General features: G+C 45.7%; 1 protein-coding gene and 1 pseudogene across 3 annotated transcripts in view; one reads left to right on the top strand and one right to left on the bottom strand.

The window, feature by feature from the left end:
* Positions 1-19,425, bottom strand: part of UTP4 (UTP4 small subunit processome component) — a 38,589-nt gene extending 19,164 nt beyond the window's left edge. The window contains exons 1-8 of one of the 3 annotated variants that reach the window (XM_049786375.1): positions 19,356-19,425; positions 18,009-18,169; positions 15,687-15,878; positions 14,029-14,113; positions 10,114-10,203; positions 6,243-6,454; positions 328-499; positions 129-220 (exon numbers count right to left, since the gene is read on the bottom strand). In XM_049786375.1, coding sequence (XP_049642332.1) covers positions 129-220; positions 328-499; positions 6,243-6,454; positions 10,114-10,203; positions 14,029-14,113; positions 15,687-15,878; positions 18,009-18,167 — 1,002 coding nt within the window. In that variant the 5' untranslated portion in view covers positions 18,168-18,169; positions 19,356-19,425. Of the gene's footprint in view, positions 1-128; positions 221-327; positions 500-6,242; positions 6,455-10,113; positions 10,204-14,028; positions 14,114-15,686; positions 15,879-18,008; positions 18,170-19,355 lie in introns of those variants that run through there. The other 2 variants (XM_049786376.1, XM_049786377.1) reach the window with 2 other exon arrangements.
* On the top strand, positions 2,685-2,785 carry LOC126029287 (uncharacterized; annotated as a pseudogene).
* Positions 19,426-25,552: the final 6,127 nt, after the last annotated feature.

Raw genomic sequence — 25,552 nt, 5'->3', positions numbered from 1 at the left:
ATAAATAAAAAAGCAATATGGGAGAATTTAGAAGACAGTAGCAAGAGAATGCTGTAGATGTTTGTTCAGGAAGGAGGAGTCTGCGAGACAGGGCACAGAGAGACAGAGTATTAGGGAGTAATACTTACGTGGGGAAAAGTGATTTTCCGTAGAGCAGCATCGTAATTCTTTACTTCTATTTTCTCCATGAGAGGACGGATAACTAAATGGGTGTCAGTGCCTGGGACAGGAAAAAAGTGGGGGAGAGGCACCAGAATTAGGGAAATCTTTTATGAGAAGCAAAAGAACTGGACAGGCTGGCAGGAAGCTGCAAAGGACTGAACCCACCTCCAGATATCAGGGCGGTCGGGCTGTGGGCCACAGTTCGCACGTCGTGTGTATGATGCTGGAAGGGCTTTGTCCGCACCCACTGCCTCTCACTGCTGTTGGAAGTCACAGAGACCAGCTGAAAATGGAATACTGTTCCCTCGGCTGTGCCTACCACGAAACTGTCTTCTTGCTGAGAAATCAAATCATCAGGGAGGTATGATTGAGTAAAACAAGGCCTAGTCTAAAAAATACGCCCTGAAGTTTTCTGTGCAGGTCACTTAAGGGAACACACCTTCTTCCAGAGTAGAAGGAAATAGGTCTTTCCTTCCAGAAGCTAATTCCATTAGAAGGAGCTCTCCTTTTAAGATACAGATAATGCGACCCCTACTGATGACAAAAAACATGTAGATCAAAACCTAAAGAAAAACTGTATTTCTTTTTTCTTTTTTTGGTTTTTAGGACACTGCTGGGGAACCATATGAGTTACTGGTATTCGAACCACTGTCCTTCTGCATGCAAGGCAAACGCCCTACCTCCATGCTATCCCCCCACTGCCCCGTGTCTGAGTCACACCCGGCGGGGCTCAGGGGTTACTCCTGGCTCTGTGCTCAGGAGTTGCTCCTGGCAGGCATGGGAGACCATACAGGATGCCGGGATTCAAACCACTGTCCGTCCTGGATTGGCTGCGCACAGGCAAATGCCCTATCGCTGTGCTATCTCTCCGGCCCCAGGAGTTCTGGTTTTGAGCCCTAGTAACACATGGTTCTCAGAGCATCAGTAGATGTGACCCCTCCCACAAACTTAAAAAAAAAACAAAAAAACAAAAAAAAACTAGGACCATTGGCCTGAAAAATAGTGGAACAGGGGCTGGAGAGATATCATAGCAGTAGGTCATTTGTTTTGCAAGCAGCCAATCTGATGGTTTGAATCCGGACATCCCATATAGTCCGAGTCTGCTAGGGGCGGTTTCTGAGGGGAAAGCCAGGAATAACCCCCGAGCACTACCAGGTGTCCCGTCGTGTTCCCCCACCCCCGTCCCGCCCCCCCCCCCCCCCCCCCCCCGGTTACAGCTCACCTCATGAAGCTCACCACAAACTGGGATGAGTTCAGAGAAATAACTACATTTTGAACTATCCTAATAATGAGAATGTATGAGGGAAATAGAAAGCCTGTCTAGAGTACAGGTGGGGGTTGGGTGGGGAGGAGGGAGATTTGGGACATTGGTGATGGGAATGTTACTAGTGATGGTCTGCATAAGGCCAACTAAGCTCAGTTCATGGTTCCCAAGAAGCACTACCAGATTGATCCCTGAGTGTAGAGCCAAGCCCTGATTATCAGAGTGTGACCCCAAAACAAAACAAAACAATCAGGGCTGGGAGAGAATAAAGTAGATAGTGTTCAGCATTTGCCTGACCCAGGTTAGATCCCTGCACCTCCCCAGAGCATTCCTAGAGTATAGCCAGGTGCATCTCCACTGGGTATCCCGGACCCCACAGGGCAGCTGGCTCTGTTGGCCGAATTGCCAGTGGTGTCCAAAGTACCCCTCTAGTAATTACATCTTTAAAACAGAGGAAAGTCGGGCTAAGGAAATAGTACAACAGATAATGTGGGTCGCATCTGGCAGTGCTCAGGAGTCATTCCCAGGAGTAATCAAGTGACCACGCAATGTCAGGTTCAGCACTTCTGAGCCTCTGAGCCGAAAGTCAATGACCAAAGATAATAAATGAAAATCGGGTGGGATGGGGGAAGAAAGGGGTTGTTGAGCTTTACCCAGAAATGCTCAGAAACTATTCTTGGCTCCATGCTTAATAGTCCCTTTAACCCAAATTTCTTTCCTCAGCATCCTATACAATCCCTTGAGCAATGCCAGAGTTAATTCCTGAATGCAGAGCCAGGAGGAATACTCTCTGAACATTACTGGGTGTGGCCCACAAACAAAAAAGGGGAGTATGGAGGGGCCGGAGCAATAGTACAGTGGTAAGGCATTTGCCCATTTAACTGTAGGGGTTTCATTTCGTTTTGTTTCTTAAGCCATATATAGCATGTCTAAGTCCTCCAGCTCTGTGCTTGAGAGGTCAGTCCTGGCAATGCCTTTGAGACCACTGGGTATCTATGATTGAGCTCAGGTATCCCTGGTGGAAAAACTGTGATCAAGAATTGAGCTATCTCGGGGCCCGAGAGATAGCATGGAGGTAAGGCGTTTGCCTTTCATGCAGAAGGACGGTGGTTTAAATCCTGGCATCCCATATGGTCCCCCGAGCCTGCCAGGAGTGATTTCTGAGCATAGAGCCAGGAGTAACCCCTGAGCACTTCCAGGTGTGACCCAAAAACAAAAAAAAAAACCAAAAACAAAACAAAAAGAATTGAGCTATCTCGTGCTCGTTTCGGCAGCACATATACTAAAATTGGAATGATACAGAGATTACCATGGCCTTTGAGCAAGGACTGGCAGTTAGCTGATCAATATAAAAATTAGGCAGTTGAAAAAAATGTCTGAATGTCTTTGACTAAGTAGCCACAGGCACCTACATACCTGAATACTAGGAGGAGGATCATGTTCCCACCACCTCTAATCCTTCAATCATTGAAGGTACACTTTCTCTAGTGAAGAGATACTACCATTTTCTCCTTGTTTAGTGATCCCTTTGTGTCTTGAAGCTTTCTGTTTTGTTTTTTTTTTTTTGGTCACATCCGGTGGTGCTCAGGGATTATTCCTGGCTTTGCACTCAGAAATCGCTCCTGGAGGGGCTGGAGCAGTGGTGCCCGTGTTAGCCTAGGACGGACCACAGTTTGATCCCCCAGTGTCCCAAATAGTCCCCCAAGCCAGGAGCATTTTTTTTTTTGGGGGGGTCACACCTGGCAGGGCTCAGACTCCAGGCTCTACGCTCAGAAATCGCCCCCAGCAGGCTCGGGGGACCATATGGGGTGCCGGGATTTGAACCACCGTCCTTCTGCATGCAAAGCAAACGCCCTACCACTGTGCTATCTCTGCAACCCTCAGGAGAAATTTCTGAGTGCATAGCCAGGAGTAACCCGAGCATCACAGGGTGTGCACCCCCCAAAAAGAAGTCACTCCTGGCAGGCACGAGGGACCATATGGGATGCTGGGATTCAAACTGCTGTCGTCTTGGATGGGCTGCATGCAAGGCAAATGCCCTACCACTTCACTGTCTCTCTAGTCCCTCGAAGCTATTTTTTAGTATAAAATCCAATGCAAAGTAAAAGAGGCTTCTATACAGACAGAAATGTCAGAATTTTGTTCAGTGAACTGCTACTGATTATTACCCTGGGGACACTGTCAGGTTTGCAACAATTTGCTAACTCATTTTAGCATTCCTAACTGCCTTTGAGAGACATCTGTGTTCTTTTAAAATCTTCTTTGAACTACTTGTAACATTGCAATGGCTTGCTTATTAGTTAATAATGAGCTCTAGAAAATCCCTGGCATGCTTCCATTTCATGTTTGTACATGTCATGATTTCACTCTTCCCGTTCCAATCAGGAGAGCTCTTTACAGGTAAGAAACCTAAACTTTGAGAGAACCAGAGATAGAGGAAGAAAAACAGCACCGTGGCCACACAACCAGAGTGGGCAGGAACCATACTCCTCTGCTCCCCTGCCAGGAGGGTGCTCATGGAAACCATTGGCCCAAAGCGAAACAGAGACACCAAGTGGCTGCAGAACTTACTGGGTCCCACATTAATACCCAGCTCACTGCATTTACAAGGAAAACACTAGAGTTACTAAGTAGGAAAGGGAATTTCTTCTCTAAAATCTCTTTCCCTGGAGTTGGGATCATCAAAAGGAAAGGAGAGGAAAAAGGAGGAAAAGGAGGGGAAAGAGAGGGAGGGGAGGGAAGGGGGGAAGGGAGGGGAAAGGAGGGAAAAGGAGGGGAAGCGAGAAGAGTCAAGAGGAGAGGGATGGAGAGGAGGGGAGGAGAGGAGAGGAAAAAGGGCAAAAGGAAGGAAGAGCAGACCGGGGTTGGAGTTGTGTACTAGTGTGCTCCTTTACTCAGGGTGATAGTGTCACTGTGGGAAAACCAACTCAGGACTGCCCTAAACATGAAAGCAAACCTCTAAATGGATCTGCAGAAAAGGGCTCTCACCTTTGAGCAACACCAAATACCAAAAGGCTGACTTGACTGTCATTATTTGCTCTTCAAATAAATTATTTATTTGTAGGAGGCTGTTTTTTTCTTTTAAACAAAAATCTTTATTTTATTTTGTTTTTGGGTCACACCCAGGGGTTATTTCTGGTTCTGCAGTCAGAAATTGTTCCTGGGGGACGGGCGGTGGCGCTGGAGGTAAGGTGCCTGCCTTACAAGCGCTAGCCAAGGAACGGACAGTGGTTCGATCCCCCGGCGTCCCATATGGTTCCCCCAAGCCAGGGGCGATTTCTGAGCACATAGCCAGGAGTAACCCCTGAGCGTCAAACGGGTGTGGCCCAAAAACCAAAAAAAAAAAAAAAAAAGAAAAAAAAGAAATTGTTCCTGGCAGGCTTGGGGGACCATATGCAATGTCAGGAATCAAATTGGGTCCGTCCCAGGTTGGCCGCATGCAAGACAAACGTCCTACCACTGTGCTATCTCTCTGGCACTTGGGTGTTTTTTTGTTTTGTTTTTTATTTTTATCTTTTTATTTTTTATTTTTTTTTATTTTAATGAAGTTTAATAGAATGACTTAGTTAGGAAGTGAGTGAAGTAGTTCTCTAAGGCAAAGCACAAAATAAGAACACACACAGACTTAAACAAGGCAAAAGCTGACAGTCACAGGAAAAGAAGTTAACAAATTGAGCAAAGGCTAATTTTTTTTTTTTTTGGTTTTTGGGCCACACCCTGTGACGCTCAGGGGTTACTCCTGGCTATGCGCTCAGAAGCTGCTCCTGGCTTCTTGGGGGACCATATGGGACGCCGGGGGATCGAACCGCGGTCCGTCCTAGGCTAGCGCAGGCAAGGCAGGTACCTTACCTCCAGCGCCACCGCCCGGCCCCCACAAAGGCTAATTTTAAGTTACTTCTCAACTATATATTGACAAGTATTAGAAGTATTGTTTTTTGGGCCCGGAGAGATAGCACAGCGGCGTTTGCCTTGCAAGCAGCCGATCCAGGACCAAAGGTGGTTGGTTCAAATCCCGGTGTCCCATATGGTCCCCCGTGCCTGCCAGGAGCTATTTCTGAGCAGATAGCCAGGAGTAACCCCTGAGCACCGCCGGGTGTGGCCCAAAAACCAAAAAAAAAAAAAAAAAAAAAAAGAAGTATTGTTTTGTTTTTTAAATCAATTGTCTGGCAAAAGAAGTTCTGTAGGAAAATCTCAAAATGAAGACCTCGGGGTTGGAGAGACAGTGAGTCAGTACAGCAGAGAGTATAAGTTACTAAGTAGGAAAGGGAATTTCTTCTCTAAAATCTCTTTCTCTGAAGTTGGGATCATCAAAAGGAAAGGAGAGGAAAGAAGGGGAAAAGAAGGGGAAGGGGGGAGGGGTGGGAAAGGGGGGAAAAGGAGAGAAAAAGAGGGAAAAGGAGAAGGAAGGGGAAGAGTCAAGAGGGGAGGGGAGCAGTGGGGAGGGGAGAGGAAAAAGGGCAAAAGAAAAAAGAAGCAAAATTTCATGCTTGCCTTGCATGAAACTGACCCATATTAGATTCCCAGCATCCCATATGGTCCCTTAAGCACTGACAGGAGTAATTCCTGAGAGCAGAGCCTTGCATGCGGCTGACCTGGGAGACAGACACTCCAATTCTGAGGGACAGTGAACTGGCCCCCTGTTTAAAAAGTTTGAGGACCCCTGATTTAAAGAATATTCTTTAGCTGTCAGCATTATCAGGTTCCCTTAGGTTCCTTCAGCACAATGTTCAGGATGGGGGAATTGCGCTGGGGGCACGTCATTGACACATCCACACCAGGTTATAGGGGAACCTACTCAAAACAGGAGTGTACTCACATCAGACACAGCAATGGACTGTACGTCAGCATTGGCGATGAGATGGTTCTTCACTAGTGTCCCAGTGACTGAGTCCCAGAACTGCACTTTCCCAGCGGAGTCCACACTTATGATGGTGCCATCGGACAAGAAGGCCACACCCCAGATGATACACTTGCGCTTCGACACACCCATATACTGCCTATCCACCTGCATCTTATGGACAGTGCTCCCTGAAAAGGAAGAAATGCTCACATTTGGATGGTGCTTACCTCTGGCTCTCAAAAGCCGGAGGTCTCACATTGGCAGCTGCCTAAGGAAATCATAGACAGACAGTAAACAGTTATGGGGAACTTGGTCCTGAAATTGGTCACAATGAGTGTCTAGAATGAGGTAGAGAGGAAAGGAAGAAACAAAAAGACAGGGGTAGGATAGAAAAGAAACATTGCGGTTTCACTTCGAAGTGACCAAGTGTCCACACAGGTTAGAACTGTTCTTTTAGAAGCTCACTTGAGAAGGGGAAGAAACAAGAGTTGAAAAAATGCCAGGACCTTAGAAGCAGACATGGATGGTAATGACATGCCACCTCACTGAGACCACGTCCTAAGTCAACAGTGAGAAAGCCACAGATCTGCCCAATTTATAACACAGATCCCTCAAAGGTTCAGGAATTAGTGACTCTAATACTCTGAAAAAGGAAGTGAAAAGTGAGGCCAAAAGGAAGGAAGGGTAGAAAGCTTAAGCAACTGTTAGAATGCTTAAATACCGTCCCCCAGAGATTGGGAGTCCCTAAGCCCACCTTAAATTGGACAGAGACATATATTCTGACGAGGGATGGCAGGGACAAGTGAAGAGTGGGAGACAATGTGAGAATCATGAAGAAAAAATTTCCTGACTGCATGTTGAGAACACTGATCTTAGAATACTAAATCTAGTTTATTATTGAGTAGGAAAATTAAAAGCCACTTCTAGAAACCATGATGAACAAAGGAGAGAAGATCTAAAGAGCCCATCCCTAAAGGTTACCCCAATAGTGTCGACAAAGCACTCTGCAGAGAAGCCTGTAGATAAGCTCAGCTCATGGAGGTTGGAGGCTCTTTACCAGATATGAGTGGAGGAGAGTCTGGCCTAACAGAAAGAGGCCAAAAAACTGAGCAGCAAAAACATAAAAATAATATTCGAGAAGAAAGAAGCAGAGGCAGGTGAGGAACACTAGGCAAACTTTATCATGAATAGCCTTAGAAAGAAGAGTTAGTAAAAAAAAAAAAAAAAAAAAAAAAAAAGAGGGCCCGGAGAGATAGCACAGCAATGTTTGCCTTGCAAGCAGCGATCAGGACCAAAGGTGATTGGTTCAAATCCCGGTGTCCCACATGGTCCCCTGTGCCTGCCAGGAGCTATTTCTGAGCAGACAGCCAGGAGTAACCCCTGAGCACCGCTGGGTCTGACCCAAAAACCAAAAAAAAAAAAAAAAAAAAAAAGATATATACACCAAGAATCACTAAATTTCAAAAGCAGATAAAGGAAGGAGCCTGGCAGCCTGCAGAGCCCTCGCAGAAGACACCCCCTCAGAGTGGCATAAAGTCACAAAAAGGGCTGGAGAGATAGCACATCGTTAGGGCATTTGCCTTGCATGAACTCCGGTTCAATTCCCAGTATACCATATGGTTGCCCCAAACTTGCCAGGGGCGATTTCTGAATGAAGAGTCAAGAGTAACCCCTGAGCACTACCAGATGTGACCCCAAAAAACCAAATCAAAACAAAACAAAAAGTCACAATATGGGGCTGGAGAGCTAGCACAGCGGTAGGGCATTTGCCTTGCAAGCAGTCAACCCAGGACCAACTGTGGTTCGAATACCGGCATCCCATATTGTCCCCCTTGCCTGCCTGGAACAATTTCTGAACAGAGAGCCAGGAGTAACCCCTGAGCACTGCAGGGGTGTGGCCCCAAAACCGGAAATAAAAAAAGTCACAACAAAACTCAAACCTAGATATTAGGGGAACTGTCTGTGGTGCCCAAATTCTAAGGAAAAAATAATTTCCAATTTAAAATTGTTTATGAACTCATTCACAGGATCCAAAAAACCAGGGTTAACCAAGAAAGTGACATGGGAATGAAATTCCACATGATTGCACAAATCCCTGGAGCACCTAGAAAATCATAAAGCAAGACCAGGATGTAGCAGGCCAGAAAGCTTTGGATCAGAATCCTTCAAAAAGGATCAAAAGAGGCCAGAGATAGGGTCACTTGACTGGCATACAGCACACATGGGTTTGATCCCCAGCATCCTATATGGTTCCCCAAGTACTGCCAGGAGTAATTCCTGAGTGCAGAGCCATAGAGTAACTTTTTTTTTTTTTTTTGGTTTTTGGGCCACACCCGGCATTCCTTGCTCAGGGATTACTCCTGGCTTCTGCTCAGAAATAGCTCCTGGCAGGCACAGGGGACCATATGGGACACCAGGATTTGAACCAACCACCTTTGGTCCTGGATCGGCTGCTTGCAAGGCAAATGCTGCTGTGCTATCTCTCCGGGCCCCATGACTTGATTATCACAGAATACGGCCCAAAACCAATACACATATGTGCGCACATGCACACTTACTTACACACACACACACACATACACACACAATATGAAAGGGACAGAAAATATTAAAATGTCTACAAGAAAGCAAGGTAATTTACTATGCAAGTATTTCTATAGTTATACAGAAACATCAGCTACTGAAACGAACAAACTTGCAAAATAGCCATCCCAGAAGAAAATGTGGGTGCCTAAGAAAGAGGATTTAATAGTAGAAGCCATTAATGATTTACTCTATGGGACCTAAAGACCCTTGTTGACCTTTGAGTAGAACAAGGTATGGAGGAGGGGGACTCCCGCCTCTTTATTATCAGGGGGATGCTCTGGAGTATAAATGATACATACCTCTAAATATACACACGTATAAATAATAACAAAAAAATCACTTGAGCATTGAGGGAAAAGAAGAGTCTGCGATACTTTCATCTTCCTTCTCAGCGGAGCAGACTTGCCTACTGCCCACCAATGGTCCTCAAACTACGGCCCGAGGGCCACATATTGTATTTATTCCCATTTTGTTTCTTCACTTCTAAATAAGATATATGCAGTGTGCATAGAAATTTGTTCATAATTTTTGTTTTTACTATAATCTGGCCCTCCAACAGTCTGAAGGACAGTGAACTGGACCCCTGTTTAAAAAGTTTGAGGACCCCTGGAAGGTCAGTCTAACACCAAGGGACTCAATGAGCCAGAAGCCAGGCAAGAACAGAAAAATACCTGGTTCTCTCCTTTATTTGTCTTGTGTCTCACCAGCCATGCTACTAAGAGCATATATTCTTCAAAGACAGATGCTTACTGTCAGCAGAGGACTGAGCCAAGTAAGCTGGTATTCTGTCGATTATTGACAGCAAATGTCTTACTGAGTGACAGTGCAATTTATTGTGAATTCTTTAGGGGGGGGAAGCATTGGGACACACCCGGCAGCGCTCAGGGGTTACTGCTGGCTTTTTGCTCAGAAATCGCTCCTGGCAGGCTCCAGGGACCATATAGGATGCCAGGGTCGGCCACGTGCAATGTAAATGCCTTACCACTGTGCTATCCGACCCGGGAATTCATTATGAAGAAAAATACAGTACTACCTGTGCCACCTCCCCACCCAAAGAATCAAGATTTCCCCTAAAAGTATCAGCAATGACCTAAGAAAGGAGTGAATTTCATGGTGGACATTTCATAAAGCCAACGAGAAGCTGAGGCCCTAAAGATCACTGAAGCATGACAAGGGCATGAGCTTTTGGAAACCCAGAAAGGTAAACCTGACAAATGAGACCCATACCCCAAATAAACTGGAAAAAAAAAAAAACAGTCACCTGATTTGACATCAAACACACTAATGTAGTCTATGGAGCCAGCTGCAATGTGGGTAGCAGAGGGATGCCAGCTGAGACTCAGGATGCGACCTTTGGGAGTTGTACAACAAAAAAGAAAGTGACATGCACATAAATATACAGCAAAGAATAACTGAGTCCTCCTTCCACATTATCTAGAGAGTGAGTGGTACACAGTTCTCACCACTGCTCTGGAGGAACAGATGCTTTAACATAGATGAACAGCAACTTTCCCTCCTTCCCTCGACATTGCAATAAAATATTTGATACTTACTTTCATAATGCATAAATGGTTGAGGTAGTATACACAAGCACAACTCTTTTGAGGGGGATCTAGTAGTAACTTAACAAAACTTAAAACATGCATATCTGGTCCAGTAAACATACTGGGAACTAATCAAAAAAGAAAAACTAGGGGGCTGGAGAGATAGTACAGCGGGAGGGCGTTTGCCTTGCACGCAGCTGATACAGGATGGAAGGTGGTTCAAATTCTAGCATCCCATATAGTCCCTTGTGCTTGCCATGAGCAATTTCTGAGCTCAGAGTCAGGAGGAACCCCTGAATGCTGCTGGGCATGCCCCAAAAGCAAAAAAGAAAAACTAATATTTGCATGTGCATGGAAATGTAAAAAACTACTATGCCTTCAAGTTTAAGGACTTACATAAATTTTATGGCTTTATATTGCTTGGTGTACCGCTAAGAAATGTTATAATGTACTACAATCTGGGGACTTGAGGGACAAAGTAATTGTACATGGGTTCGGTTTTATTTTTCTTAATGTTCTTTGACTGTTAAGATCAAAATTAAGGTGTCAGCAGGGGGATTTCTTCTGAGAACTCTGTTTTTGGGTGCTTGCTCTTTCACTGTAACTGTACCTTGTCCTCTTTCTTTGCATCATTGTTCACATAATTAAAAATAAATAAAAAAATTAAAAAAACTAGTATAATGCCCCAAATCAGTTATCTGAGAAGATTTATTGCATAGTTCCCTAAGTATTGAGCTGGGAGTAGCCCCTGGGCATTGTCAGGTGTATTAAAAAAAAAAACAACCCCAGGCCGGAGAGATAGCACAGCAGTGTTTGCCTTGCTAGCAGCCGATCCAGGACCAAAGGTGGTTGGTTAGAATCCCGGTGACCCATATGGTCCCCTGTGCCTGCCAGGAGCTATTTCTGAGCAGATAGCCAGGAGTAACCCCTGAGCAAGGAATGCCGGGTGTGGCCCAAAAACCAAAACCAAAACAAAACAAAAAAAAAAAAACAAAAACAAAAAAAAACCCCCACATACACAGAGAAAAAAAGTGTTTATTGCAGTACAACCTATAGTGGTTAAAACCAAACAATACCCATAATAGCAGTTTGGTTAAATTACAGAATAAAATGTGGGAAATGAAAAACCATGCTGCCTGGTGTAAGTGGCATGTAAATGTCTTTGGTGTAACAAGTGAAAGCCAAGCAGTCTTATGCATTTACTGATATAAAGACAGCAAAATCTTCAGATAAAATTGCTCCTGGCAGGCTCGGGGGTCCATATGGGATGCCAGGATTCAAACCACTGTCCTTCTGCATGCAAGGCAAACACAATACCTCCATGCTATCTCTCTGGCCTCAAACATGTATTTTTGTTTGTTTTTGGGGACCACACCCGGTGACGCTCAGGGGTTACTCCTGGCTATGTGCTCAGAAATCGCTTCTGGCTTGGGGGACCATATGGGATGCTGGGGGATCAAACCATTGTCTGTCCTAGGTTAGCACTGACAAGGCCTTACCGCTTGCGCCACCACTCCAGCCCCAAATCTTCATATAACTGCAAAATGTCTACAGAATTATTAAGATACCTATGTGGAGGAGCAGGTAGGGCACATGTGTTACAGGTAGCCAACCCAGTTTTGATCCCAGCCATCCCATATGGTATCTCAAGCATTGTCAGGAGTAACTGCTAAGTACTGCTGGGTATGGCCCAAAAGATCAAAAAGAAAAAAAGGAGAAAGACACCTAGTTTTCCTTTTATACTTTGCAAATGTAAGAAAATTTAAACAAGTAATATACAACCTAAATTAAGACTTGAATAAAGATTTAAAAAAGAACTGAATAGGGACCAGGGACGTATGTAGCTCAGTGATCAAGTTTGCTTTGCATATATAGTAAGTCTTGGGTTCAATTCCCTGTTTAAAAATAAAGTCCCTCAAAAAAGAGGTCAGCAAGTCCAGAGAATATGCTGAGCACAGTACAGAGCTAGCTTGGGTTTCATTATGTAACAATTATGACTGTCAAAAAAAAGGGGGGGGGTGTGGAGAGATAGCATGGAGGTAAGGCGTTTGCCTTTCATGCAGAAGGACGGTGGTTTGAATGCAGGCATTTCATATGGTCCCCTGTGCCTGCCAGGGGTGATTTGCCTTTCATGCAGAAGGATGGTGGTTCGAATGCCGGCATCCCATATGGTTCCCAGTGCCTGCCAGGGGCGATTTCTGAGCATAGAGCCAGGAGTAACCCCTGAGCGCTCCCGGGTGTGACCCAAAAACACAAAAATAAAAACAAAGGGGCTGGGCGGTGGCGCTAGAGGTAAAGTGCCTGCCTTGCCTGCGCTAGCCTAGGACGGACCGTGGTTCGATCCCCCGGCGTCCCATATGGTCCCCCAAGCCAGGAGCGACTTCTGAGCGCATAGCCAGGAGTAACCCCTGAGCGTCACTGGGTGTGGCCCAAAAACCAAAAAAAAAAAAAACAAAAAAAAAAAAACAACCCCAACAATTATGACTGCCTCCTACTTTTGTGTATTGTGGTACTGGAGACTAACCCCAGGGCCTCACAAAGAGGACTTACTGCTAGTACATAGCCACACTCCAGGCCTGCCTTTTTTTTGTTTTTGTTTTTGTTTTTGGGCCACACCCTGACATGCTCAGGGGTTACTCCTGGTTGTCTGCTCAGAAATAGCTCCTGGCAGGCACGGGGACCATATGGGACACCGGGATTTGAACCAACCACCTTTGGTCCTGGATTGGCTGCTTGCAAGGCAAACGGCTGCTGTGCTATCTCTCCGGGCCCCCAGGCCTGCTTTTGTGTTCTAAAGGCACAGTTAAAACATTCTATATAGATGCTTTTCTTCTATAATAGAGACTATATTATTATCTAATCATTAACAGAAACCATTATCTAAACTGAATGCACTAGCAATATTAAGAACCAGAGCTAGAATGCACTAGTAAGATTAAGAACTAGAGGGGCGGGTGAGGTGGTGCTAGAGGTAAGGTGTCTGCCTTGCAAATGCTAGTCAAGGAAGGAAGGTGGTTTGACCCCCCCCCCAATATGGTCCTCCCAAGCCAGGGGCAATTTCTGAATTTTGAGCCTTAGTCAGGAGTACCCCTGAGCATCAAAGAGTGTGTGTGTGTGGGGGGGGACGGGACATTAAGAACTAGAAAAAATATTCTACTTTTTTGTTTATTTTTGGCCAGTCGTACTCCAAGCTCTGTGCTCAAGGATCATTCCTGGTGGAGCTTAGGACCAGACGGGACTGGGGATCAAACCCAGGTTGGCTGTATGTAAGACAGTATCCTTCATACTTTATCTATCTTTACAGTTCCCCTAAAAATCCTACTTTTGAGACTTTATGCAATTGATGAAACTTAAAACAACAAAACAAAAAAATGTGAGAACTAACTTAGGAATACTAACTTTCTTAATTGGAATTTCTAGTTTTCCACATTATTTCCTTATAGGTACAATTGTGCTACATAGTTAAAAAAGCCTGAGCTAGCTAGGGATCATTTCTAGCATATACCTGGTAGTTGAGTTCACATGTAGATTAGAAATTACCGGGCCTAATGAGCAAGCATCCTGTCTCCATTGAGAAACACAATGCCTCCTTAAAGGCTATTATTCACTGCCCCATCAAAAATGACTCTTACTTTTCTGCCGATCAAAATTTCTTTCAAACTGGATTTTATCAGGAGTGACTTGAAATAATTTCACAGATCCATCTTCACAGCCAACCTATTAGAAAAAAAGAGAAGAAAAAACATTTCATAGGAATATGTTTATGTATACGTGTATATACACATGAACACGTGTTCAAATATATATAATTTCCCCCTAAAGATGTCCTTAGAGATGGTTGATGAGAAAAAGAACAATGAGGGGCCGGGCGGTGGCGCTGGAGGTAAGGTGCCTGCCTTGCCTGCGCTAGCCTAGGACGGACCGGACGGACCGCGGTTCGATCCCCCGGCGTCCCATATGGTCCCCCAAGAAGCCAGGAGCAACTTCTGAGCGCATAGCCAGGAGTAACCCCTGAGCGTCACAGGGTGTGGCCCAAAAACCAAAAAAAAAAAAAAAAAAAAAAAGAAAAAGAACAATGATAAAAAAACAAAGGGTACTCTTGGCAGCCTTCAAGCTCAAAAGCAGGCTAATCCTCAAAGGATTTAAAACAGAAGCAGACTTCATAGCATGTCTCTGCTGGAGATTCATGGCCTAAATAAAAAAAAATCCATTAACTCTATAATCTAAATAGAGCATGTCAAGATAGTGTACAAATTCAGTGCAAATCAAAAAAGGACAGACTTACATAAATTAATTCTGAAAGCACCCATTCTAATGACTAAAATAGACAAAAAAGCAGTTTGCTCAAACTTTTTTGCTTGTTTACCAGTACACTTGATGGTGCTCAGGGGTCACAGCTTATGGCTGAGGGTCACTCCTGGTGATGCTCAGAAGACCATACAATGCCACGAATTGAACTTGGGACTCCAACACGCAAAGCATGTACTTAACCTGTCAAGCCATCTTCCCAAGCCTCAAACTAGTTTTCTTTCTTTCTTTTTCTTTTTTTTTTGGTTTTTTGGTTTTTTGGGCCACACCCTGTGACGCTCAGGGGTTACTCCTGGCTATGCGCTCAGAAGTTGCTCCTGGCTTCTTGGGGGACCATATGGGATGCCGGGGGATCGAACCTCGGTCCGTCCTAGGCTAGCGCAGGCAAGGCAGGCACCTTACCTCCAGCGCCACCGCCCGGCCCCCTTTCTTTTTTTTTTTTATAATTATTTTAAGTACTATGGTTATCAAATTGTTCATGACTGAGTTTCAATCATACAATGTACACCACCCTTTACCAGTGCATGTTTCCTGCCACCAATATCCCCAGTTTCCCTCCCACTTTCCCCTCAAACTAGTTTTTAAGAAACAGGGTGGTGAGTACTGAACTCATGTTTTGTATGATGAAGCCCTGGGTTTGACCCTCAAGTACTCTGGAATGATCAGTCACCTCAGAGTACTGTCAGGTATGACCTGCTACACCTCCTACCAAAAAAAAGTAGAAATACCACAGCAAAACAGTTCCACACCTCTAGGAACTTATATTCAGGCACTGTGAATAAAACAGGGCCAAAAAGGAGAAATGATACATAATGACCAAGGTTTTGAATTCCATATGTCAACTAGAATCTTGTACTGCGATACTGAACTTCAGCTCAGAATGAAGCTGCTGAGTGCCTACTACAACTTTGCTTCCCTGGGAATGTAAAGCAAATCTGGGCCAGCACAAGAGAAACCTTGGGCTGTATTATCAACTACTGACCAGAAGCTGAGAGCCGCTGGGGCTGGCAGCCATGCTCCAAATGGGTCCTCCAAAGGCATCCACAGCATACTTGATGTCTAATGCCTGCAAGTCATACTCGATAATCTCTCCATTGAGTCCAGCACTAAATAGCCGCTGTCCTTTGGCCCAGCACAAAGCTTCAGTAGATCGAGACTCATGACCTGGGAAAAACTACGAAACATCAAAACTTCTTAATTGACCATAAATTTAGTTAGTTACCTGCGCTCAACAGTACAAAGCAATATGGCGATGATTACAATTCTTCCCTAGAAATAACTATAGGTGTGATTTATTGGATAATGTTCACTGTAAACATTTTTGCTTTTCTTAGGTTTAAATTTCAGGTATTACACAATTGTTGGTTTGGGGCCAAACCTAGTGATACTCATTGTCTATTCTTAGTTCTCAGGGGCTGCTTCTGGTAGCCACAGGTGATCATGCATGCCAGGGATCAATCTTTCACACAAAGTATGTGCTTGAACTTAAGCTATCTTTCCAGCTCCTATGCAATTGGTTTTCTTTTCTTTTTTCTTTTTTCTTTTTTTTTTTGGTTTTTGGGCCACACCCAGTAACGCTCAGGGGTTACTCCTGGCTATGCGCTCAGAAGTTGCTCCTGGCTTGGGGGACCATAGGGGACACCAGGGGATCGAACCGCGGTCCGTCCAAGGCTAGCGCAGGCAAGGCAGGCACCTTACCTTTAGCGCCACCGCCCGGCCCCACAATTGGTTTTCTTTCCTTTGCTTGTTTTTGTTCTGAAAACCCTTTTTAGTATAATAAAACTTTTACCTAACTGTATCTGACATATCCAATTAAAGAAACAATCTGCACTGGGCCAGGAAGATCTTAGTGGTAGAGCATAAATTTTGCATGTATGATGCTGTGCTGGAATCCAGGCACTGCATTTCACCCCTCACCCCTGCCAGGTATGACCCCACAATACTAAACCCCCCCCCCCAAATTATTCAGTGCAATTATTTTGACTTATATTCAAAGTTATTAATGTGTGTACTTTGGATATAAGTGGCTTCACGGGCTAAATTTTATCTCTAAGACTTTTTTTTTGTTTGTTTTTGGGCCACACCTGGTGATGCTCAGGGGATACTCCTGGCTATGCACTCAGAAATCACTCCTGGCTTGGGGGACCATATGGGACGCTGGGGTATTGAACTGGGGTCCGTCCTAGCCTAGCATGGGCAAGGCAGATAGATGCCTTACCACTTGCACCACCGCTCCGGCCTATATCTGTAAGACTTTAAAAAATAAAAATAAAATAAAGAAACTCATTTAAGGCTCAGACATGTAAATACTTTTTGCGAGAGGTGTAGTTTGGCTATACCTGGCAGTGCTTAGAGTTTACTCTTGGCTTTGAATCATGCATAATGGGCTGGGGGACCATGTATGGCATCAGTGCCATGAGCAAGACAAATGCCCTTCCCTCTGTTCTATCACTTCTGTCCCCTCTATTTATTTTTAGCATTCAGAAAGCTTTCAAGGGTCAGACAAGTAATAGATTGCAATTCATTCTGTGTATGAACTTGTGAATTGTTTTTGCCAAAAATCAATGTCATGAAGAGGATGTAGATTTTTACTACCACTACACCCTCCTCTTCACTTGAGCAAATAAAATTTTGTTTTGCTCTGAGAATGAAAGGACTTAGCAAACTTAAATAGAATGGGAAGGGATATGGAGAAAGCAGAATAGATTGAATTGTTAAAAAAGAACACACACACACAGGAAATGAGAGCAGAAAATAAGAGATACTAGGTAAGGAATGGCTACTTTTTTTTTTTTTTTTTTGGTTTTGAGGTCACACTTGGTGATGTTCAGGTGTTACTCCTAGCTCTGCCATCAGGGTTCCCTCCTGACAGTGTTCAAGGGATCACTTGGAATGCTGGAGATCAATCCCAGGCTAGCCATATGCAAGGCAAGTACCTTACTGCTTGTACTATGTTTCTGACACCTTGATCAACAAATACTAACTTAGCAGGGACTTTTTTTTTTTGGTCATTTACTAAATGATGGAAATTCAATTACAAGCATCGCTGACATGTTTTAGGAAATTGGAAAATTCAGTGGGGGAGACATTCATTCATACAACTATCATGACAAAAACAGGGGATGCAACAAGTGTGTGTAGGCAGCATGCTTTTCACAACACAGAATGTGACCCATTTCATCGATACAGCAAAGAATGGGGTAATTTAACAATAAAATAAATAACTTTGATGAATTTTTCTACAACGGGACTTAAGAAACTCAATACAAAAAAAAAAACCAAACCAAGATCGCAAATGACTTACTTTCTCCTGAAAGTAGTTTGCTGACAAGTTATAAATTTCTACCGTGCCATCTGTTCGAGAAACAGCCAATCTGTTTGACTGATTATTGTAAGCCACGCAGCGGATTCCTGCCGGAACATAATTAAAGAAGCGCACTCGATGGACGTTAAATTCACCCATTCCTGGTGGAGAGAAAAGTCATTATTGCTAAGTGTTTAAACCATAGTGCCACATGTTCTATTTCCTATAGAACACTGATCTAGATGGAAGACTCCAATTTTATCTTGTTTCTAACGCTTCCACACTCACCCAAAAAGGTTCTGGATGGTTCAGCCAAAATGTTTAAAGTGATCAAAACATAGACCCAGATGACTCTTAACAATCTCAACAGCTACTTAAAGGACCTGGTCCAAGAAAAAGGGAGACTCAAAACCATGCTGGCTCATGATCTTTAAAAGCAAAAGGATGAAGTCGAACTGACTTTCTGAACAGATCAGCTGCTTTCCAAACAGGAAGGAATGATCCCCCCTTTGAACTTGGGGTAAGATTTCTTCAACGGGGTAAAGAGAAAGGGGACAGCCAGACCTCTCTCGAGGTAAAAGAAGGTAGACTGACAGTCTCTTAAGAGAAAAAATCAATTTCTCGGGGCTGCAGAGATAGCATGGAGGTAAGACAGTTGCCTTGCGTGCAGAAGGACGGTGGTTCGAATCCGGGCCTCCCATATGGTCCCCCCGAGCCTGCCAGGAGCGATTTCTGAGCGTAGAGCCAGGAGTGACCCCTGAGAGCCGCCGGATGTGACCCCAAAACCAAAAGGAAAAAAAAGCAATTTCTCTTAAGTCAGGTCTGTAGAATTCCTCCACCCAAAAGCCACTAGCAAAGTGCAGCTCTTATGATCATTCTTCTCTTAATGCAGGCTTCAATTCTCTAACTCCAGAGGACCGATCTCCTGGAGGGACGAGCGGTGGCGCTAGGAACCTGCCGGTTGGCATGCAGGCCAGCAAGACAGCAAGCAAGCAAGCCAGCACCCTTCAGAACTCGGGGCACGCCAAGTTGGCCAAAGCAGCACACGCGGAGGGGGACTGATGGGGCAGGCGTGGGGAGCAGCGAGGGGAGCAGGAGGAAAGCGCGGGCAAGGCAGGACAGGGCAGGCGTGGATGAATAGGCCCCGCCGGGCCGGGCTCAACTAAGACGGCGTGGTCTCGAAACCATCCGAGGGAGATGAAATCTCTGGAGTTGGTCCCCCCCCCGTAAGGAGGGAGGAGGAGCTTCAGGAGTTGTGCAGGACGCAATGCTAACCTACGACGCGCCGGCCTTCCCCTCCGGCCCCCCGTAGACCGGCGCCCGCCATCCTTCCGCGACCCAACTCACCCGCGCTGGCTTCTAGGCGCAGGCTTTCACCTCCGGCCCAACCCGGCCCGGCCCTGCTCCACGTGCGCGCGCGCACGCTCGCTCACTCGGGCGTGCGTGACCTGCCCCGGAAGTACTCGCCGCGGCCGGCCGGCGCCGGAAGTGCGCAGGCAGTGCTCGCGGCGGCGGCGACGGCGGCGGGAGGTTCGGTTGTCGCCCGTTGGCCGCGCGGCGCCCGCGCTCGGCGGCCGCCATTTGCAGGTCAGGGGAGGAAGGGAGCGCGGGGGGGAGGCCGCGGGAGAGCGAGAGGGCCCCCCAACCAGCCGGGGTTTGGGGTGGGGGGGGTCGGTGGATGGGAAGGAGCCCCGGGGTGGGGGGGGCTGGGCGCGAGGAGGAGGAACGGCAGGCATGGCGAGCGGAGAGGCGGGCGGGGCGGGGCGGGGGGAGGCGGGGGAGAGGAGGGAGGGGAGGGGCGGGGCGCCGGGAGGTGGGCGTGGCCTCGCGGGGGGGGGGGGACAGGAAGCGGAGCGGAGACGGAAGGAGGCGGGAAGGCAGGCCGGAAGGAAAGGAACGAGCGAGCGAGCGAGCGGGGCGGAGCCGAGCCCAGCCGAGCGGGAGCAGGGCGGAAAGGCAGGGTTGGCCGGCCGAGCGCGGGCCGGAGCCTCGAGGTAGGTGCGGGGCTTTGGGGGGGCCGGGCGCCTCCCTCCGGGGTCGCTTGCGGGGGAAGGGGAACTCGGATCCCCAGGGAGGATCGGAGTCAGGGGGCCCTGCCTTTCTGAAAGGGAGAGCCAGACTTGGGGTACTGGGGGGGGGAACCACGGTGAGGTCCGGTGGGAGGGGCTCCCCTGGAAAAATCGTGGTGGTGGTGGTGGGGAAGGGTTTGGGTCCCGCCGGGAAAGAGAATGTAGGGGGGACCCCTGTTTGGAAGCTTTTGGGGGGGGAAACCCTTCTTGGAAGCTTTTTTTGGGGGCCCTGCTTGGAAGCTTTTTTTTGGGAGCTCATGCTTGGAAGCTTTTTTTGGGGGGGGCCCCCTGCTTGGAAGCTTTTTGGGGAGGGCCTAGGAAGAAAGTAAGGGAGAGTGATCTCGGGTTCTTTTGTGGGGGCTAGTGATGTAGACGAGAGGCATCCCGTCCGTCGGGTGGGGTCCCCCAGAGCCTGGAAAGCTCTGAGAAACACGCCCCGGGGAGCTAAGGGGAGCGTGCGGGCAAGTGGAGGAACGTTTAGGGGAGTCGTCTCGGGGGAGGAGGGAGTGGTTGGGGGGGGGTTTAACGGTTTGATCACCTACCCACCCACCCCCAAGCAATGCGGGTTGGGGGGGCTCGCTCGCAGGCACGGCTTGGCATGGCATGGCTTGGATGGAGGAAGGCAGTTTAAAAGGATCTTTGCTTTGGGCGGTAGGTAAGATAAGGGTTGTTCCGGGGCTTAATTAAAAAGCGATTTTCACAGCGAGGTGGGAGGTGGGGGGTCATTCGGTGAGGTGAGGAGGGAGGGTGCGGGTGGTGGCACACCCCCCCCCCCCCCCGCAGCCTGGGAGGGGCTAGGAATAGGAAGTGTTTGTAAAGCTCCTGCTTTCGGACTGGTTAGGGGGAGAATCCGGCGTGGAGGGGAGCCCTCTAGTTGTGCTTCGAGGGAGAGAGGGGTTGGGGAATGGCGGGAGGGCGGGGGAGGAAGAGGAGGAAGGGTTGAGATGGGCTGCAGAGTAGCAGAAGATGGAGAAAACTGGAGTAACTCAAATCGACTGAAGCCATCTTTTCCACCTATTGTCTACAAATCCCAGTTATCGATTCCCTCCATCACGGGAATCTTAAACCGTGTTGGGAAAGAACCACGTGTACGCATAGTATCACACGTTTTCGAACACGCCCCTCACTAATGAAAAGTTTGGAAGCATTCCGGTCCACTTCCCTTCCAGAGCCCCATTTTGGAAGGGAGCAACCTTGTTCAGAAACAAAATTTTATCACTCAATTTTAAGAGGCAAGATTCCCTTTAAAGCCCTTAGATCGTCCCCTTCACGTCACAACCAGTTACACTGCCAATAAAAATGATCTCTATTCAGTTGTATATAACTTTCTGAATTGCTCGTTTGGTAGGAAGGCACATAGAGAAATAATTGTCACACAGACAAAAATCCCTCCAAAACTTAAACCTTAAGCAGTTTCGTAAACCTATTGTTTGTTCTTCCATTGTATAGACTTAATTTTGTTCTGTGGACTGCTTTTATAGAATGTTGTAGTCCACTAGACATAAAAATAGTAATTGTGCAGGATAGTATCAAGATGTTCTTTTGAACATAATAAGCTAAGATGCCTTGTTCCAGTAATCAACAGCTTGATTCTACAGGTTTAACAAGCTGTTTGGTAATGTGTGGAGGACGTTTCAATACTAACCTCAGTTTCACAGCAACACTTTGAGATAAGTTCTTTTTATTCCTGATACATTGTTGAGGGAACTAAGAAGCTCAGATATCCTTGTTTCAGGATAAATGGTAGAATCACAAAATTTAGTTCTGACCCTGCTTCCTTAAATGTAAAGTCTCTGGAACTAATTAAGAGCTAAGTAAATGTTGGTAGTTTAGCAATTTGCAAAAATGTTAAGTGTATATATATATTTTAAAAAGCAACTTATAAAGCCTGCATCTCTTTTTTGTAAAGAAAACTTAAAATACAAAATGGGAGGTTTTAATGAATTTGTAAAACACTGAGTAAAAAAAATTTGTTAGGTTACATAATTAGAAGGCTGGCCTCTGCCATATATATCTGGACAGTCAAGCGTGGTCATTGCTCATGCTGTTCAGACATTAGGATATGAGTTTGGGAACCAAGAAATAAAATAGTTAAATTTTTTTGGAAAGGGAAATAAAACTGCCTTTAGTTTTGACTTATTTTTACCTTCTAAAGAAAAGGTTTAAAGTCAATTTTTTTTGACTCTTGGAGGTATTGTTGATCTCTAGATGTTTCAGAAACTTAAATTTTATCATTTGAAGGTGATAGGAAGGTTTTATTTTTAACTATCTTACAATGTCACTTGCCACTTGGGAGAAAGTTGCAACATCTTTCATGAAAATCACCTACCATACTGTGTGAAGTAGGAGACAATTTTGAGAGAGGGACTAGGACTCCCTTCCCAGTTCAGCTTCTCTCACTGTATCTATGTCCCATATGCTGTTCTGAACAGCCATAAATGGGATTGTTTTGTACTGCCTTCTCTATTGCGTATAGAAATTCAGTAGGTCTCTGCATTTATTATTTATTAGTTATTAATAATTTATTATATAGCCTACTGATTATATATGTTTATTGTTTATAGAAGTTTCTTGGCAGAGTTATTAGGGTTTTTTTTAAATATAGAATCCAGGTACATATTAAAAAAGTTAAGCCAGAGAGTTGAAGCATTTTGTCATAAAAAGGATGTGTTTCATCTGGACTTTTCCTTGAATTATCAAACATTGGCTTTTTTTTTGGCGGGGGGTGGGGTCACAACTGGCAGCGCTCAGGCTCTGGCTCTATGCTCAGAAATCACTTCTGGCAGGCAATGCTGGGATTCGAGCCACTGTCCTTCAGCATGCAAGGCAAATGCCCTACCTCCATGCTATCTCTGTGGCCTGAAACATTGACTTTTTAGATTTTAATACTACAAAAAAAGAAGCTAAGAATGGTTAAATAAGGTATATCCTCAGTTGGCTGGATTTTAGCCAAACCTGGGGTTTGGTTTAAGTTGTCCTTCAGTATTGGGAATAGCTCAGGAGTATTGGTTCCTTTGCTATTCTGGTTTGTTTAAGTCACCTGGAGCAGTAGCTGAGAAACACCAGTGTCTTGATTTGAGCAAGGACCTCCAAACTTCCAGATTTCAAATCTGGGAATGATTTGGGCAAACTTAGCCAAGAAATTATTCTAAAAATCATGGGGAAAAGCTCACCTTTTAATTTTTTTAGTACAAAAATGGGAGTTTAGGCTAGAGAGAAAGCTCAAGGGGCTGGATTATACATACACTTTGCATGTATGAGACCCAGGTGCTATTCCTCATACTGCATGCTCCCCTTTCCTGAGCTTTCCAGATGAGGCCCCAAAACAATAGAAATTCCTCCACTAAACTGTTATTTGACTACGTTAGGTATATAAAGTAGGGCCAGAGCGATAGCATAGCAGATAGGGTGTTTGCCTTTAATGCAGCCAAGCTGGGACCAACCTGGGTTCAATCTCTGGCATCCCATATGGTCTCCGAGCCTGCCAGGAATGGTTTCTGAGCACAGAGCTAGGAGGACCCCTGAGCACCACAGGGTGTAGCCCAACCCCCTCCCCCCAAAAAAAGGAATATAAAGCTGGCATTCAACTGTGTAAGTAGAAAAAAATGCTCCTTTATGAGATGGGAGTACTGAATTGTAGGGAGGAGTTTGTTTTCTCCACACCTTTCCAAATCCACACTCTAGTTATGAGGGACTTCTCTCAGAGTGTGCATTCAAGCATCTTGTTACTTGTTATGGACATGTTCATTACAAATGCTGGGGAGTCATGAATTAAGCGCTAGAAATCCAACCCAGGACCTCCCAAGGCTTGTGTTGTGCTAAAGCCAAGTAACCTTGCAGAAATTTCTCTCTGGGGGCTGGAGAGGTGGCGCTAGAGGTAAGGTGTCTGCCTTGCAAGCGCTAGCCAAGGAAGGACCGCGGTTCGATCCTGTCCCATATGGTCCCCCCAAGCCAGGGGCAATTGCTGAGTGCTTAGCCAGGAGTAACCCCTGAGCATCAAATGGGTGTGGCTAAAAAAAAAAAAAAAAAGAATTTCTCTCTGGCTTTACAGTTACAGTTTCAACTTGTTATTTTAACCATAAGGAATTGGTTGGGCCTAGTCAAATTTAATCTAGACCACTGTGATTTTAACTTTTATTTAAGAGTGTCTTTCTCAAACTGCCTTCAAATGTTGCTCTTGATAAAGCTACAACGATACAAGCAAAACTTCATACATTGAAATAGCTCTAGTTGTCCAAAGTGTTGGAATTGAATCTAAACTAAACATGTATGGGGCTGGAGCTATATAGCAAAGTGGGTAGGGTGTTTGTCTTGCATGCAGCTGACTGGATTCGATCCCTGGCATCCCATATGGTCCTCTGAGCCTGCCAGGAGTGATTTAGAGAGCAGAGCCAGGAGTAACCCCTGGGTGTGGCCCCAAAACAAAACAGGACTGAAGATGTAAAACATTTTATTGCAGTGCTGTTTTTCTGCTTCTGCACTAGTGCAATTTCAAGGGGAGAGAGTAAATTTAACCCCACACTCTCCTCTCCTTTTCACAAAGGGTACTTAACTCCCCATCATCCCTTAGTTGTGTCCTCAATGAGGTACCGAAGGCATCTATCTACCTGAGTAGTGTTCTTGAGAACAGGTACTCAGAGTGGTAATCTCGAGTAAGAGAAGGCCTGAAGATAGTTCAGATGGTGGAGTCCTGCTTGCAAGACCTCAAGTTGAATCCCTGGCTACCTCCCACAAGGTTAGCCTTTCCCCCGCTAGAACCCCCAAGAACATTCCCAGCACTGGACATTTTTTGTTTGTTTCTGGGCCACACCAGTGGTGCTCAGGGGTTACTCCTGGCTCTGCTCTCAGAGCCTGGCTCTATGCTCAGAAATCGCCCCTGGCAGGTTCAGGGGATGTTGGGAATCAAACCGGTCCTTCCTGGGTTGGTCTTGTGTAAAGCTAACTAACGCCCTATTGCTGTGCTATCACTACGAGACCCCCCCCCAATCACTGGACTTTTATTTAGAAAAGGAATCAGATTGAAATTTAGTCACTAAAATTGGATTTCAGAATTAAGGGCCTTTTCCCTTCATTTCTATTTGGATATTATATTCTCATGTACATTGATAAGACCAAATCAAGACATTGATAAGATCAAGTCAAGATCAGAGGTCCCACACTTATGTTACCTTCTTAATTTTTTTTTTTTTGGTTTTTGGGTCACATTCGGCAGTGCTCAGGGGTTACTCCTGGCAGGCTTGGGGATATGGGATGCTGAACCACCGTCATTCTGCATGCGAGGCAAACACTGCTGTGCTCTCTGGCCCACCAGGAGCGATTTTTGAGTACATATCCAGGAGAAACTCCTGAGCGTCACCAGGTGTGGCCCAAAAACAAAAAAAATAAAAGACAGGCTTTTTTTTTGTTTTGTTTTGTTTTGGGTCACACCTGGCGGTGTTCAGGGGTTACTCCTAGCTGTCTGCTCAGAAATAGCTC

Source organism: Suncus etruscus, chromosome 14 (genome assembly GCF_024139225.1).
Source record: "Suncus etruscus isolate mSunEtr1 chromosome 14, mSunEtr1.pri.cur, whole genome shotgun sequence".
NCBI classification, from domain to species: Eukaryota; Metazoa; Chordata; class Mammalia; order Eulipotyphla; family Soricidae; genus Suncus; species Suncus etruscus.
This window is presented reverse-complemented; position numbering and strand designations above follow the sequence as displayed.